This window comes from Pagrus pagrus (assembly GCF_965226575.1).
Source record: "Pagrus pagrus genome assembly, chromosome: 21".
Classification (NCBI taxonomy): domain Eukaryota; kingdom Metazoa; phylum Chordata; class Actinopteri; order Spariformes; family Sparidae; genus Pagrus; species Pagrus pagrus.
The window spans coordinates 7,415,374-7,433,286 of NC_140208.1; the positions used below are offsets into that span (position 1 = coordinate 7,415,374).

A 17,913-nucleotide genomic window follows, 5' to 3' on the forward strand; every position below is an offset into this window, starting at 1 on the left:
GGCAAAGGTCACGCTGATTATTTATTGGCAATCTGCCAAGCGAGAGCGCGAGCGTCTGTTCTTTCTGCGTGGAGTTGCGTGTGTGTGCGCGCGCGGGGGGGGAAGGGGTGGAGGAGGGGGGGGGGGTGGTGCGAGCGTGCGTGTGTGTGCTTACTGGAAGAGGCTGTGAGCGGAGGGAGGAGGAGCCTTACGAACATCGGCTTTACTCACTGGAAACAACCTCCAGTAACCTTCCTCACACGGACGGGATCTCTCTCCGGCACATATCGTCACATTCCTCCGCTTCAGGAGAGAGAAGAGTCCCCCCCCCCCCCCACCACCACCTTCTCACCTCAACATACTTTCTGGATACTTTCTGCTGTTGGATTTTAATGCCTGAGTTAATAATTCATCTAGCACTACTCTCGGGTAGTTTGCGTATCTTTGCGTTTGGCGACGAGCGGCTGCGGCGCGCGGCTCAACAAACCCGCAAGGTAAGTTGATTGAGAAAAATACATGCAAGTGCTGTGAAGAAGCGGCGATTAATGAAAGTAGATGAAATGATAGGACGTGTTTGTGTCACGGTTTGCGGCTAGCAGCTGCTCCCTGGTGCAGTGCAGCCGAGCGTCCCCGCAAAGTGTAGGCTACATTTCGGGGGGTTGTTTCGCAATATTGTGACCAGCGGACCGACTTCCACTCCGGCGGCTCTGGAGCGGCTCTGAAACCGTTATGGCGCCTCCTCCTTGTCCCGGAGACGTGCTTTTAATCCCCCCTACACACACACATACACACACACACACTCATACAGCCAGACCAGACGGGACACCTTTGTAGTCACAGTGAAACCGGAGAATGGGGCCTCTGTGCCGCCGGGAATGAGGAGTTATTCAGTGGAAAGAGGGGAGAGAGAAAAGCGCGCCGGACACTTTCTACTGTGACCCCGTTTCTGAAATCCCTTGTTGCGGTACGCCCGATCGAAGACAATTGAAAGCAATCAGGATCCAGTTGCTGTCTGGCTGCACGCTGCAGCAGCAGCAGCAGCAGCAGCAGGATCACTGCGAGTACGAGAGGATTCATGTGGACTAAATATAACCCGCCTGCCTGCTGCCGGCTGCCCGGTCTCTCCTTATGCATTTGTCACAGCCGCCATAACTGCATTTTATGGGGGTAAACCGAGAGCACCAGTGTGGCAAAGTGCTCATTTATTCATGTCTCTGTAATCTGTCCTCCATCCTCTCTTCCAGCTGTGTTTAGGTGCTCTCTCCCAGCCCCTCTCTGGATGCATCAGACTCCTCTCCCCCGGGGCCCTGGACCCGGTGTGTGACCCCGCCACCCTCACCCCTCTCCCCCTCTCCCACCTCTCCCTCTGCCCCGACCTCCTTCCCACCTGTCCACCCCGACGCTCCCTTCCTGGGCCCCCTGCCTCTCGACCAGCGGGCAGAGGCAGGGGGCCATGGCGCCATGGTAGCCTTCAGCGGACGCAGCCCCTTCGCCATGAGCGGCGTGACCTCTCCGGACGGCAGGGTTCAGGGGTCGAGCTTCACCCCGCATCACTTCAAGCCCTTCAGCTCGCACGCACACTACCAGCAGGTCCGTCACACCTGAGTTTTTGATGGAAATGTACAAATTGTGAGTGCTGTAGTGCTGCAGAGACGTCCTGGACTACAAGTCTTGTTTGTTTATCAGTGAAAATGATGCAAACATCCTCAAAATCTGTCAAAATCACTCCAGTAGTTCTGTCAGACTAATGTTATTCTAGTTTTTTTAAAGTGTACTCTGAACTTTCGCCCTGGCTGACAACACATCATAATAATGTGTCGTAATGTGGGTTTTTTCTCCTTGTTTCAGGTGATGCGTGCATTGCGTAAGCTGCAGGAGAGTGGGTTTTACTGGGGTGCAGTGGGCGGCCGGGAGGCCAGCTCCATGCTACGCTCCGAACCGCCCGGCACCTTCCTGATCCGCGACTCCTCGGACCACCACCACTTCTTCACCCTCTCTGTCCAGACGGCTCGAGGCACCAAGAACCTGCGCATCCACAGCGAGGGAGGCGGCTTCTTCTTACAGCCGGACCCCCAAAACACCCAAGAGCTGCCGCAGTTCGACTGCGTGCTGAAACTCATAGCGCACTACATGGGCAAAGGGCCGGATGCCGGCAGGAGCAGAGACGGTGCGTGTGGGGGAGAAGCAGAAATGAAGGGACGCAGCGTGTATCTGATCCACACCGGTGGAGAGAGGGTTCCCTTGGAGTTGCGCCGGCCCCTCTCGACCTCTCTGTCGTCCCTGCAGCACATGTGCAGGAGGACCCTGAACAACCGAGGCCTGGGGGGCCCGGAGCGAGCCGAGCAGCTCCCGCACACACTCAGAGACTTCTTGGAGGAGTACGACGCTCCGATATGACTGACAGGAACTGCAGCGGTTCCACAACATGGACCATGTGCCTGGAGGACGGCGCTGACCAGTTGTCAGCGCATACGTGAATGTGCGCTCCATCAGAGTTAGCCTTAGATGCCAACGTGAGGTCAGAATCAGCTGATCCCAGCTCTGTTTCAACACTGACGGACACCATCTACCCAAAGTCCCCCCCCCCTCCCGCTGACTTGGGTTCTGGGAAAGAGGAGCGTGATTTTGGGTCACCAACGATTACCTCGTCCGTCCAACCTAGCAAAAAAAAAAAACTGACCACTAGCGCGAGTGGCAGATGAAGCCAGAGGTCAAAGGTCGACGTTTCCTACGACTGACTCAGACGCAGAGCAGAGCCTCGCAGAAGATTAGCTTGATTGGTAGATATTAACGATGACAGCGACGGCGCGATCGATACGCCGCCAGTGATCCCCGTTGTGGGGTCGGCTTAGGGAGGAAAGTCTTGACATTTACAACGCTTTGGATCACTGGACAGAAAGAAAGGAGGCAAAGAGCAGAAAGGCTTAGAGGGGGTGAATGAAGGAGGAGCTGCAGAGGGAAGGCAAAGTCCAAACGAGGGGCCCGATGCAGAGAATCGTACACTATTTGTTTGTCTGAGTGTGTGTGTGTGTGTTTGTGTGTTGTGGTGGCGCACACATTTCCACTGCTGCTTCCCGCAAATGTTTCATTACAGAGGGGAGTGGGGTGGTCATGCTCACTAGCTCCACACACGCACACACACACAGGTACAGACCCACATGTAGGTTTTGTTAGCGTGGGAACAAAAAAGCATTACAAAGCATCTTCTCCTTCTCCTGTTTGTTTCTTGGTTCTCCTCCATTACTCACTCCCTGCCTCCCCCCCCCCCCCACCCTCCCCCCTTTTCCTTTTTTGTTTTTGCATGTGGCGCTTCAACAGTGACAGAAAACAGACTTCTGTTGCCGAGACAAAAGCTTGTTACTGAGACAAAAGCCTTGGCGGAAGACCAAACAAAACAGCAGAACTTATTTTTATCCAGACTGGCTGGAAAACTGTCAGCGACACTGTAAAGCTCCTCGGGGGGAATGACGACCACGGGGGATCCGAGAGATCGTCCGGAGGTGGGTGGGGGGGGGGAGGGTGAGGGTGAGGAGAGGAAAGACTGAACCAAGGAGGGAGAAAGAGGAGAGCGGGAAATGGGATTAGGAAAAGGGAGAGGACAGAGAGCTGGGGAGTGGGCTAGGGTGAGGGGGGAGAAGGGGGAGGAGACATACTGGTATACAGCTAAACAAAAACACTGACGTGATTGATGGTCCAGACTTAGAGGAAATGATCGCGCTCAACAGGACGCTGCTCCTGTTAATGTAACGCCAGGTTTGCCTCATGTGAAAAGAAAAGTTTTGGCTGAGTCTTAATCCTTCTTTACATTATCATCTCTTTTTCTTTTATGTGTTTGCTCTCTACCCTCCTGGTATTCATGAAGGACACGAGAGGAGACGAACTGTTTGTGTGGACTTTGTTTTAATCCCTGTAACTCTAGGAAGGTTTTTCCTCACCCCCACTGACCCTCCGTCGTTACCTCTCAAGCTGGAGTTTTGTCTGAATGTCAAGGGGAACACAAGACTTCCTTAACGTGATTCTTAAAAGAAAAAGCCTTTTGTAAAACAAAGTACAAGACTCGGATTTTTGATCGAAAACTGTTTTTTGTCAGTGCTCGTACTTACCTGTGATCCATATTGGAGTGGTAGCCTTTTCACATCCGGAAAAAAAAAAAACAATGTTGTGATCTCATGAGACAAGAGCACTGAAATATACCACGGTGACACAAATCTCAAGTCTTTATTTTTCTCACATCAACAACCAAGTCTTTTTTTGTACATGTGTTGCAACCAGTGGACCACACGTGTATGTGAAATCATTCGTCTTTTATAAAGACTCTCTCGCTAAAAGGCTGGCCACTAGTCTGGCAAATACAAGCTGTAATATCTGAAATGACAAAGCATTACAAAAAAAAATAAATAAATGGAACGTTGCACATATTTATATTTCTAAAATATTTCAATAATTTATATTAAAGAGCACTATTTTTACAAAAGTCAATGCATTTGCCCTGTGTGTTACTTCACTGTGTGTCTCCTCTTTTCCTCTGTTACTTAACTTGAGTCAATATTTACTGGATGAGCTTCTAATTTACCGTAAAACACCGTGAGGCGGTTTGTATCCCAGCACTGCCCAGATTATTACTGACAAATGGGATTTCCTAGTCAAACAAAGCGGTGTTTATGCAGTCGGCGGGCTTTTTTTTTGTGTGTTTTTTTTAAAGAGCCGGGACGATCCGCGCTCATCACAGGGTTAAAATTACTGCAATCAGCACGTCGTGCCAGAGCATTGTGGGTAAATTCCATAGTCATCAGAGAACATATAGGAAGGGGGCGGCGCCGCTGTTTATGTCAGACGTGCCCCGCAGAAAGAAGTACACACAACACACAGTAACAAAGGGATTCCCAGAAGCACTCAGTTATGTTAACACCACCACCACCACACACACACACACACACACACACACACTTTGACACAGCAGTCACTGTGTAGAAAGCTCACTTTGGGCTGGACCTAACTGGAAAGGAATGCAGTAGGGTTTTATACATCCTGCCTGAGGGGCTGAGTGAGGATGGTGTCCTCTAGAGAGAGTGTGTGTGTGTGTGTGTGTGTGTGTGTGCGTGTAGATATACATATGTGTGTGTGTGTGAGGTCAAATAGGTGAAAGGGTCCACGTGGAGAAGATTTATGACGGTCTGTGGTTTTAGTGTTCAGAGTGCAGATAGAGAGAGTGTGTGTGTGTGTGTGTGTGTGTGTGTGTGTGTGTGTGTAAATTGCTGCTGGTAAAATTAAGCAGAAGGTGAGTTCAGTTTCTATACTACACACACACACACACACACATACAGGTCCCATTCCCTGCATACCTACTATTATGTCTGAGGCCGGCTTCCAGGAAATGAGGCACTTTAATTGAGTTGACTTTTTACGGCTTGACTGGCGATAGTGTGTGTATGAGAAAGAGCGAGCGAGGTGTCTTTGTGTAAGAGAGTGGGTGTGTGTGTGTCTGAGAGAGAGAGAGAGAGAGAAAGAGATGGAGGACTTCACCTGGAGAGAACAGGATTAAAGAAACAAGGCAAAGTATGGCAGAAAGAAGGCTTAGTTACAGTTGCTAGGTCGGACAAGCTTGACAACAGAAACATGGCGATGGTCTCGTTTAGCCGGGCGCATTAGATTGTTTCTAGGAGTCACGTTATACAATATAGCTCCGAGAAGCTGAAAGCATGAATACAGTACACACTGGAAGGATTTATTCATAATGTTACGCTTTATGAACACGGCAAAACAATGCTAATTAAGGACAAGTCTTTCCGGTCTCAACAAAACAAGAGAAGCCTTGATGTCTTCTAGCTAACGAACCAAAATCCAAATGAGGAGGAAGCAAATCTGGCCAATGTTACGCTAACTTTTCTGTAACATTAGCTAACAGTTACGCGTAAGCTAGCAAGTTAGGTAGCGGTTTGCTAATGTCAGCTAACCTAAATCTGACTATATATAATGTGATGTGTCCGTGAAGATCACTGAATCTATACAATGTGACTTAACATTGTAACGTTACCTTTGTTTGTCCTTTTCCAAATATTTGTTGTGTTACTGTGAAAGGAAATAAGGTGGAAGCAAACCTGGCTGACGTTGGTGATCTAACATTAGGCTACCTCCCCTTGATGTAATGTTAGCAAACAGTTACACATTAGCGAGCAAGTTAGGTAGCATTGTTAACTAACATTAGCTAAGATTTGACTATATACAACGTGATGTTACCTTGGAGATCGTGACATCTATATAATGTCATAAATCATCAACAGTAATTAATTTATGTCTGTTAGCTTACGTTCTTGGGTCTAACCTTAGCTAACAGTTACACACTAGCTAGTTAGGGAGCGTTTTGCTTACATTAGCTAAACTAAGATGTGACACGCCTTCCACGTGGTCAGGTGGTGGTCCCCCAGCAACATCTTTCAATCATCTTCTGAACTAGTTTTTTCTTGTCAGCATTGACAGAACTAGCACATAGCACATAAAACGTTAACAGGGGACGGGAGGGTTGATCAAGGTTCATCAGGTGCCAAGCTTGCTCAACTGAGCACAGGACGAAAGTGGAATGACTTAGCGAGGGTTATGGTTGACTGCTGTCACTGATAAAATAATACATACACAACGCATTACATCACACACACACAGACACACACATCTGGATACAAGCCAACCACAGGCTTCTGTGGAGGTGACAAGTGAGGACAATGTTTAACAACTGTTTTTACAGCTTACCTCAGTACAGGTAATTATAATGATTCAAAAGTGAGTACCTCGGTTCCTTATTTTGCTATGACACTCGTAGGAAAAAATGTGTGTGTGTGTGTGTCAAAAGTTGCTGTTTGTGCTCTTGTGTGTGAATGTAGGTGGGTGACACTACATGTTTATGGGAGGAAGACTGAGCAATGGGCAATTACAGACGAAACTGACGTAGTGCAAGAGACAAACAGAAATGAGTGAGCCTTCTTCCCAAAATCCAACCAGAATAATCCAGTTTTACACACAAACACACACACACATTGTCTAAATAAGCCAGCTCAGCTCACTATGACTCATTTTATGTTCCCCGTAGTTGCCTGGTTAGCGGGGCTGGAATATTTTGCCTGTATCCTTCGCTCTTCTCGTGAATCTCACACACTCACAGAAAATCTTTCCACCATGATTCATTTTTTCGGGTAATGACTTGCTGTGTCCAGCTCAACAGTTGTCAACAGAGTCCCGGGCCAAGCACAACACCCGGCTCTCTAACAACTGAGCTCGGTTTTTTGGACTTGTTGTTTTTTTCCCCCCTCTAACAATCAAAACATTCACACCAAAGTTTGGCCCCTTCATAGCTTCGACGTTGTGTTTTAATGTAGCACGATGAAACAAAGTGGAGCAACGTTTAAATGTGAGCTGCTTTGTACGATAACATTCTTGCTGTCTGATTAAAATCTAAGTGTTATTAACAGTTACTTTTTCCATGCGTTTCATTTTTGGGCTCGTGCCAATGTCAACGCTGTCAAGTGCAGAAGGTGGAAAGAATATTAAAGGGTTAGGAATATGCCCTGCAACGAAGCAATCCACAGAGGTCTTCCAGGAAGGGCCTCCGGTTTGCTGATTATTTCTTCCAGGAAGGCTTTTTGTTGGCTGATCGGTGCTTATAGGAAAGACGTTTGGTTGGCCCATCAGCTCGAGTATTGTCACAGCCGCTTCTGATAAAGCCAGACCAGCTTCCAGGAAACCAGAGATTTACCCTCCAGCATTCCATCATTCCTTCACCATCAGCGCACAGAGAGAGACAGAGAGAACGAGAGGGAGCAGGAGGGGTATAACAGGGACACGGATCAATAAAAACCATATGGGAAGCATACAGATACTTCAATGCACTCAAAAAACGTGCATGTGCATGTATGTACTTGCGCACAAGCCTGTAAAGGCTTCGACATGCACTCGCTGACCAGCTCTTTGTGACACACACACACACACACACTCAAACCACAATATTTTTCTAAGCAGACTACATCACCATCCCCCCTGTTTGAAACTCATTGTGACTAACTTTATTTTCACTGAAATCATCACTGAAATGGTTTTCCCGTAACACCTGGACAGCCTAACGGATGGGTGCGCCCGTGCTGTTATTGGCTCCAGAACAAAGAAAACCACCTTGGATGACCTGAAAGGTACAGAACAGGTTGTGAGGCATGTCGATGCGGTCGCATTCTTTTATCTAAGAGGCAGATTTTTGTCCCCCGTTCACAGCTGTGTGAGCGTAGCAGCGGAGACGCTCAGATGCCAAATGGCTTACTGTAACAGCGTGGACTCAGACCAAACCCTCCAACACTCTCAGGTGTCACTGTGTCCCCTCAGCCAGCAACTACGAATGCGTAATATTTGAACATGAGACTGCAGCAGGCACACATGAGCGCTAGCATATGCACATACATATGTGGTGAGTAAGGGGCTTTTGGTCATGAATTAATGGCGACGCCTAGGAGTTACCTTCAGTGATGGAAAAAAATACTCACGTCAATTTAAAGTGACTACGAGGAACTTTTAAGTGCTCATGAAACATTCTCATGATTCCTCTGGTGATTATAAACGACCTGTAACAGCAAACGAGAGCATCAGTGAAAGAGACTGCTATTTTTATATGGTTACTATTAAAGCCTGTGCTCCGGTCTGATCACATATATCACATATAAAAATAACATATATATACATTACATCATCGCGACCAATCCTGCGGTCTCTCTGTCACTCGCTTCCAACTCAAGTGACAAAAGTAAAAGTACACATTTTAAAGTGGAATTAACCAAAACTTTTCAACTTTCAAACACAACGTTAGCAACATGGCTACCGCTAGCAGCCTGGCTACTGTCTGAGGCAAAAAAACAACCTTAAGAATCACGTAGAAACTCGAAAAGATTGGTTGTATTATGACACAACACCAGACTTTGACGCAACACCAGTGCACCAGTGAGTTTCCATAGTTATTCCAGTCGTTCAGTAAGTTCCATAATTTGTAATGGTGCCAAAATAGCATAGCAAAAGCTAGGTTCACAGGGAACCAATCTGTACGCGGACGGTGTCATTTTTCTACAGCCATTACACTGCGCAGTCAGCATTTACTTCAGAATGACAAGTAGAAGCAAAGAAGTTGACTATTGCCTGTATAGGTAACAAGTTCAGTTCTGTTTCGGTGTCAAGTCTAAACCTTGCATCTCCGGTTTTGGGGTAATTTATCTATAGATGGGAGGAAATTAAGTTAAGAAGCAGATTAAATCAGGTAAGCAGGAAAGGTAGCATGCAAAATTCGGACGTACGCCTTATCTCACAATGTTAAAGAAGTTGTGAAAATATTCCGCACCAAAAGTTAACCGGGTCTATTCTGGGCCGACACCCATCCTCCATCCAAGTTTCGTTGAAATCCATTCAGTAGTTTTTGTGTTTTCCTGGTTACAAACCAACCAACAAAGAAACGGACAAAGGTGAAAACGTAACCTCTTCGGCGAAGACAGGATGGATGAAATGTTGACCTGCTGGTGGCGCTAGATGAAAAACTCGGGGATAACAAAAGTCCTCCTCTGGGCACCATGAATTTCAAAATAAAAATAAAAAGTTCAGCTTCATGTTGGTTGCTAGAAGTAAGGACAGGAACACATAATCAGCAGGAGCCAAAGTAATGGACCGACCTACAGACCGGCAGAATTGAAGTACATTACCATCTGAAACAATCTGTTGGAATAAAGGAATACAGAACTGAAAATAGCTGGATGGCCCTTTACACAGCCTTCCCAGTAGTTACTCCCACTACTGTTTACCTGCCAGCATGCGAACACGCACATGCACACACACTATTTGAGTCAACATTACTACTGAGTGTATGAAGCAGTAGGAAACCGTGTGGGAGGGTGTCAGTCTTTGGCCGTCCGTCAGTTACATAATAAAGAGTCGACTGACATCAAAGAGGCTCCGCTGCCCTCGGCGTTTCTTTATCAATACTCTTCCATTGTGGTTTCCACGTTGGATAAAATCATTAACCCTGCAGCTACACAAACAGTACCAGCTGGAGTATCAGCGTCAGATTTAAACCTGGGAGTCTCTCATGAGTTAAAAACCAAAACAGCTTCTTGCGTTTTGTTTTAAATTATACACTAGGTTTTTACAAGGTTTTCACTGCAAATGAAAAACAACAGAAGCCTTCAGCCCAAACTGGACATTTGAACGGTGGCACTTTTCTGCCAATAACTGACAGGCTGCTCTGTTTCGTCTCAACGAGGATCCAATCGGATTAAACGAGTCTCAGTGCTGAGCCCTCCGCACCGAGTCCATTCAGCCATTGATCTGCCCACGGCACAATATAAACAGAGCACAATATAAAACAAACGGCATCTCTCGGGGTGAGTGTTTCACCTTGTGAGAACAGCCTGCTCATTAAAGACCAATCACTTCCCCATTTGAATACTCCCTTTCCTGCAAAATGTGGCATTCAAACACATTTACGCCCCCCCCCCCCCCCCCCTCCTCTGCTTTAAATGTGAGGGATCGCGTTTGTTCCTGAAAGAAGAGAACAGGGGGTCTGCTCTGTGTGTGTGTGTGTGTGTGTGTGTGAATGTAAGAGCCAATCAGAGAGCTGTATAGACACTGAGCCCCCCAAGTACTGCTGGTTTATAGGGCTCAGCTTCAGAGAAGTCACATGACTTCCCAGCGAGAGAGAGAGGGAGAGAGAGAGAGAGAGAGAAGAATGGGCAATGTGGTAAAAGGAGGATGAAGAGGAGGACGAGGAGGAGTGAAAAGAGGGTCAGCGAGGTGACAGGATCTCTGCGAGGGGTGAACTGAAGGTCTGGTAAAAAAAAAAAAAGAGAAGGATGCCACAGTTATGGGAAGTGAGATCGCGCAGGCTGGTGATGGTTTATAATTACAGCTGAATGAACAAAATGAGAAATGACTGAGAGGATGAATGAAGGATGAAATGAATGAGTATACCCAGGCGATAGTGGTTGCAGTTGATTACTGCAGCGGGTGATCTTGATGGTCTGGTTAACCCTGTCATATAACAACCATCTTAAAGGAGCAGTTCCTCCAAATATGGGAAAAATTTAACTATTTTTTTTTACCTCTAGTAAATCAAGACAAGATGTTTACACGACTTGGTTTTTTTGCACAAAACAGTCAAATATTGTGACGTTTTGGTCGTTCATTCACAGGAAAACGGCGATTTTTGGGCCTGAAATTCAAACTTTAGGCTCCAGAGTGAAAAAAACCCATCCTTACTTTCATTGCGTAAACTGCCACTTACTGTGAAAACACGGCCACGCTTCGTACCTGTGTATCGCGTTTTCAGCCAATAGCCAAGAACAATGGCGGACTATCGAGCTTTGTTTGCACTGCCGTTTGTACGGAGTTTCTTACTGCAAAGTGTAGATTTGCTGGAAAACGGCAATTTTTTTTATTGCGTTTTCACCATTTATTCACACAAAAACTGTGCTTTGGGGGCCTGAAACACAAACCGGGATGTCACGGCCCCACTTCACTACACTTGATGTGTATTACGTTTTCAGCCTAATAACCGTGCACGAGTAGGAGAACAACAAGAACAATGACGGACTACCGAGCTCTTGTTTGTGCTGCAGACTCGACTGAGTTTATTAACGCAAAGTGTAGATTTCTGTGGGTTCACATGCACAATGATTGTTGTCAGTGTTATTGTATGAGCACTGAACCTTTTTAAAACACAAAAGAAAAACGTTTATTAGCTAAAGAGTGCCTTAGTTGGTCCCATTTTAAAATCCTTTGTGTTGTTCCAGAAGCAATTTTCCTGGTTACTATCATCCACATTTATTTGGTTGAAATGGGTTCCAGTGAAAACTGTGGTGCAGGTTTTCAGTTCCCTGAGGACTGCAAACAAAATTCCACTTGCTTCCATAGAAATGAGCTGGAGACAAAGCATGTTCACCAAAACTAAACTATACAGCCAGTGTGTGGACGCCTCTCATGTCCAGTGAAAGCAAGACTAAATACTACAGCATTTAATGATACTTTAGACAGCAGTGCTCACAAACTTTGTAGCACTTAGGGAAAGATTTCTACACGACAATGCCGACATTGTACAAAGTGAGATCCATGAAGAAATGGTCTTCCGAGATTGGTGTGGGAGAACTTGGCAGAGCCCTGACCTCAACTCCCTCAAACACCTCTGTGAAGAACTGGAGCGTTGTCTGCAAGCGAGGCCTTATCGCCCAAACATCAATGCCCAAACTCGCTAATGCTCTTGGGGCTGAATGGGAGAAAATCGCTTCCCAGAAGAGTGGTACGGAGGGTTTCAAGGGCCAAAACTAAAAATATAAACAAATAAATAATTATATGATTATATGAATTAAATGATAAGGGAGAGAGCGTCACTTAACATAACACGCGTATAACTTTAAAACATTACCTCGTCTGTCTCTTTCTTCCTGAGTTATATCAGAAAGGTGGTTGTTTTAACACAGAAGACAACTCCCATGATCCCACGCTACTTCATCAAACTACGTTTTTTATTTTGATTGAGAGACCTGTAATGGAAGAAATTCATGGATTTATTGAGGGAAAATATGGATACAGCGTCGGAGGTGGGGCACCATTCAATCCTGTGAAAGCTGCTCAGTGGCGTGTGCACTTAAGCCTTCTGCTGACCAATAAAATGATTTAATTTAGACTTTAGACTTTCCAAAAGTTAGCAGACCGAATGGCTCAATTATGACAGTGAAACGAGTCATTTCGCAAGGTTTGTGATGCTCAAAAAAATGTATCCACCATTTTATAGCTGCTGCTTTCACAATGTTAGCCAATCAAAAAGCCTTTTTGGGCCACAGTGCATCACGTGACGATGTAATTACATGGTTTGGGCACTATGAAAGATGGCTGCCGCTCTTCCCGATGTCTTGGGTTCATCCCAAGTCCCAGATTGGGTGCTTCCAATCGAGCCCGGTGGCCACTCACGGTATTGCAGCAAAAATTTCCCCTGCGGCCCATAAAGCATTTTCCCCATAGACCGGCATTATATTAGAGACTGTCTGTAAAACTGTTGACAGGACACTGCAAACAAGGTTGTTTATGACTCTTTCCATTATGAATTTTTGATCCATGGTGCTTTTATATTTGTAAAATTTGTAAATTTAATGGGCTGAGCGGGAACTCGCGAGGCCAGCGAGGAAAACTCTCCTGTGCATAACCAGGAAGTAAACGCGGAAACCAGAAAACGTTTTTGGTGTATGCACTAAGCAAGCGATTGTCATTGGTTTGAATGGGAACCATCTTTACATCTGGTATCTAGTTCTTCTATATAAATCTGTGGTTCATCCGGGTACCATGCTTGCGCAACTGTTATTGGAGCACATAGCGAAAAATGAGTGGGACATACTAAGAGTGCCGCTGGTCCTGGGGGCTTGGCAGAAATACATACTGTGTGTGTTTTATCCACGGTTTAGGATCATTATATCCCACAAGAAAGACGTTTCTAAATCTGTTAGTTTCCTTTAAATTTGGTCGAACTTATACTTTAGAAAGCTGAAAAACGGGTACAAAGGACTACCCCCATTTTGCTGATTTACACCACATAGCCTCCACTGCATCTTAAGAGCAATGTGTGTGCATGAAGTAAAGCATGTCCACATGGCCCATGACATATGAAGGGGGGGTGCAGTGTGAAATGTGAAACAGATGTTACTCTATTTTCACAGGCACTGATGTCGACACCTTTACACTGCACAGGGAAGTGTGTGTGTGCAATCTTTTGTGCGTGTGTGTATAGAAAAAAAAAACCTCATTTGAGGGGAAGGCTTCCCATAAACACCTGTTTTGTTCCGGTTAATATCTCTCGTCATGGTGAAGAAATGATTGCCTCAGTGAAAGAGGAGAGAGAGAGAGAGAGAGAGAGAGGAGAGAGAGGGAGGAGGGGGGGTCACCTCCACTCCCCCTCCGTCTGTGAAAGAGAAGAGCTCATGTGGGATGAACACATTCGTTTATTCATTCGGCCCGTCTATTTTCAGCCCAGTGGGTTTATGGTTATTGGAAAGGCGTTGCCGTCTCGCTCCTTCCCAGAAGGAGTCAATATTTCTCCCTCTCCTTCATTTCTCCCTCTCTGCCTCTTTTTCTCTAATTCAATATTTTCTCCAAAACACCACTCTCCCCTTCCACGCACAGGCAAGGAATGCTGGAAGGCATTTGAGAGAAACAAAACACACACACACACACACACACACACACACACACAGAGGCAAAAGTGTGAGGTTACAGAACGCAGTGCCAGCAGTGATCCCGGAAAAACTCCTGCTCAGGACGTCTCCCACTTTCTCCCCTCTTATCGCAGTTATCCATCGCTGCTCTGTCTCGCTCACAGATGCATCTTTATCTGTCTCCGTTCACGGCTCTTGTGGGGCTCTCGAGACCGACTGTGGCCTTTTTTACGACGCTGATGTTTGCTAATGACTTTTAATGACGACTTGTTATGGCTCATAAAACCTGGCCCTGTTACTGGCAATATCAACTTTTAACTACAGCATGGTGCGGTCCTGATAACACACACTGGGACTTTTATCGGGTGATTAAAATCAGACAAGACAGCATGAGCATGCATGAGAGTGGGAAATGTGTGTGAGGGAGGGAGGGAGGGAGGGAGGAGAGAGGGGAGATGGGGCTTGTGATGTGAATGTAGTTGTGCCACATGTGGGTCAGAAAGAAAAAGTGTCAGAGGGAGGAGGGAGTTGTTTTGAAATGAGTGCACCTCCCTCGTAGACTAATCTCAGTCCACTGTAGATAAATTCCCACAAGCCTTCACCTCCAAATATTGACTCAGTCCCAGAAGGAACTTTGGGGCATTATTGCTGATAAAAATAGAGGATAGGGTTGGATATAACCAGTTCACGGGGGGTGGAGATTTTGCAGGAATGCTTTCACCTCCTTTCACGCCCTCCACAGTGAGACAAATGGGTGACTGGTGACACCCATGTAGAATTAGCTTTACAGCTCAGCGCAAGGATAAAGGTCAAGCCAAAAGCAGGTCTGTGACCCCTGAAGAATCCGGGGGTGTCACAGTTATTTCAGAGCATTCGTGACCACAACGTTGTGTCAACACATTGTACACACTGGCACAGGAACAGATGGGCACACACAGATGCACAGAGACGTTTGCACACATGTAGGGCCGGGTATTGCTAACAACATTTCGATACCAGCACCGATACCTTGACTTCGATATCGGTTCCTGAATTATATATATAATTTTATGAAATCTGTTTTAACAAAAGATTACATTACACAGTGGCAGACTCAGGATATTTGAGGGGCAGGGGCGAAAAAATGTTTTCTCCACTGGAAGGGCATCCTAGACGGCACTTATCACATTTTCTCCATTAAAAGGGCAGCCTAGAAGGCACTTTATCACATTTTCTCCACTGGAAGGGCACCCTAGAGGGCACTTTATCATGTTTTCTCCACTGGAAGGGTGGCCTAGAAGGCACTTTATCACACTTTCTCCACTGGAAGGGCACCCTAGAGGGCACTTTATCATGTTTTCTCCACTAAAAGGGCACTTTATCATGTTTTCTCCACTAAAAGGGTAGCCTAGAAGGCACTTTATCACATTTTCGCCACTGGAAGGGCACCCTAGAGGGCACTTTATCATGTTTTCTCCACTGGAAGGGTGGCCTAGAAGGCACTTTATCACATTTTCTCCACTGGAAGGGCACCCTAGAGGGCACTTTATCATGTTTTCTCCACTGGAAGGGCACTTTATCATGTTTTCTCCACTAAAAGGGTAGCCTAGAAGGCACTTTATCACATTTTCGCCACTGGAAGGGCATCCTAGAAGGCACTTTATCACATTTTCTCCACTGGAAGGGCACCCTAGAGGGCACTTTATCATGTTTTCTCCACTGGAAGGGCACCATAGAGGGCACTTTATCATGTTTTCTCCATTAAAAGGGCACCCTAGAGGACACTTTATCACGTTTTCTCCACTGGAAGGGCACCCTAGAGGTTGGTTATTTTTAAGCCACTATATGGGAATAAACAGGATATTGAGTAAGGCTCGATTGAATTCAAGGGAACTGTTGGGCTTCGGCAGAGATATACGCTCTACTGAGAGCCTTTCTGGTTGATTAGACAATCAAAATAAAATTAGTAGCCAAACATTTAGTGCTTCTCAAATGTCAGGTTTTCTGTTTTCCTCTGTTTTATGTACGTATCATGGTAAACAGTCAGACAAAACAAGTCATTCAAGGTCGTATTTTTGATTGATTTCTGTTGTTTGTAGACAAAGAAATAATGGATTACCAATGCAAAAATGCTTTGGTAATTAAAGTAATTATTAGTTTCAGCTCTAGTAGACACAAAAGAATGTTCACCCAAAGAGAAAATTATAGTCCTCTGGATTATTTCACCAGTTTGGCTACAGTTTTGAAATGATGAGAGAGTTACAGTGGAACAGAGCTTTCTGATATTTGCCAATTGTTGATATGTTTTTGTTGGGTTAACAGCGCCACCTTGAGGTCTACACTGCTTTGTGCATAATACAGGGCTGATGGGTCATCCGTTAACTTCCTTGCAGTGTATAATTATTGATTTCCAGGGAACAATCCAAAGTTTAAAACAAAAACACCAACACTGCACCATACAAGCCAAACTTTAGACCTCAAAAAATAGGGACGAGCGAAAAATTTGAGTTTCAAATACTTCGTTTTTTTTGCATTCCAATGACTTTTACGAAGAATTAAAAAATGAAAAAAATATCAGAAATCAGATTATTGATTATTTGCCTAATAACTAATATTAAGCAAATTCAACTCCCAGGCCTCCCCATTGTGCAAAAAAATTAGTGTCTTCTTCAATACATTGTTTTTGGTCTTGTCCTGTGTATTCAGGTCCAGATTAAATGGACAGATTACACTAGGCAGACTGTATTCCCTCCCCCAAAACAACAAAAAAAGTCTGACACGTGATTAGTAACATGCTCATTGACTCTGTCAGGTATACCTTATATTTATCGCATATATTTATATTTCAGTATTGATATGCAATTCATCAGTCATGCATTTATTTGAAAAGTACAGCCCTATATTATACATTTCATTTGCATGTTTTTTTTTCTAACTTTTTCAGATTTAGATATTTAAATGGAAAACTTATATTTACAGATGCTTTCTCTTAACTTTCGATGAGGTGAAACCACTGGAATACAGTTTATTACAATTAGTTTAGAGTTTAGAGTACAATTATTCCTGCATGCTGGCACTAACATGTATATTTCCATAAAAATAAACAAATTAATATATATTAACATTGAAATAAAGTTTTCGACTGTAAATTAAATGTAGGCAGTTACTGTTCTTTTCCCTTGTTTGGGGGCCCCCTAGTGGCAAGAAGGCCCTAGGCATGTGCTGAGAATGCCTGTGTCCAGATCCATCAGTGTCTAAATAAATATGTTATTTTATATATCAAAATTGTTAAATATGAAAGGTCGGAACAACCAAAAAAATATCTTGCTTTTATTTTGTTTTGTTGGGTTTTGTTGGTGTTTTTGTTTTTGTCTCATGTGTAATTTATAAGGTGGTTCACTTATAATAAAAAATATACTATGAAAGTCTGTTCTACCACCATTTGTTTCGAGACCTACAGCATGAGAGCTAACTGCTAACAGAGCTAACAGCTGATTGAATACAGCTTACAGCGGAGCTAAACACACAGCAGGATGAACATGAAGTGTCAAACAACACATCCAAAGAATCCTCCATGCTGAAATCTCACAAACTCTTTCACGCTGCTGTTATTAGTTTTTTCCCTGTGAGGCAACAACCCTCCCTCCGGCCCATCCATCCTCACATGAACCATTTGACAATGTTTACAGATTCAAAAAATATTAAGCACTTAACTTTTTCTACTTTTGTGTGCTCTCACTAATAA

At 44.9% G+C, this 17,913-nt stretch overlaps 1 protein-coding gene across 1 annotated transcript; it reads left to right on the forward strand.

Moving 5' to 3' along the window:
- Nucleotides 1-329: 329 nt before the first annotated feature.
- socs3b (suppressor of cytokine signaling 3b) lies at nucleotides 330-4,397 on the forward strand. The gene is made up of 3 exons (XM_084342921.1): nucleotides 330-473; nucleotides 1,224-1,569; nucleotides 1,828-4,397. Exons 2-3 carry the CDS (start codon nucleotides 1,441-1,443, stop codon nucleotides 2,374-2,376), a joined length of 678 nt encoding a protein of 225 aa, XP_084199047.1. The 5' UTR covers nucleotides 330-473; nucleotides 1,224-1,440; the 3' UTR covers nucleotides 2,377-4,397.
- The last annotated feature ends 13,516 nt before the right edge of the window (nucleotides 4,398-17,913 follow it).

Coding starts and splice junctions, on each gene's coding strand:
- socs3b (XM_084342921.1), top strand. CDS start 1,441: ATGGTAGCCTTCAGCGGACGCAGCCCCTTCGCCATGAGCGGCGTGACC. Junction 1,570..1,827: donor CGCACGCACACTACCAGCAG/GTCCGTCACACC, acceptor TCCTTGTTTCAG/GTGATGCGTGCATTGCGTAA.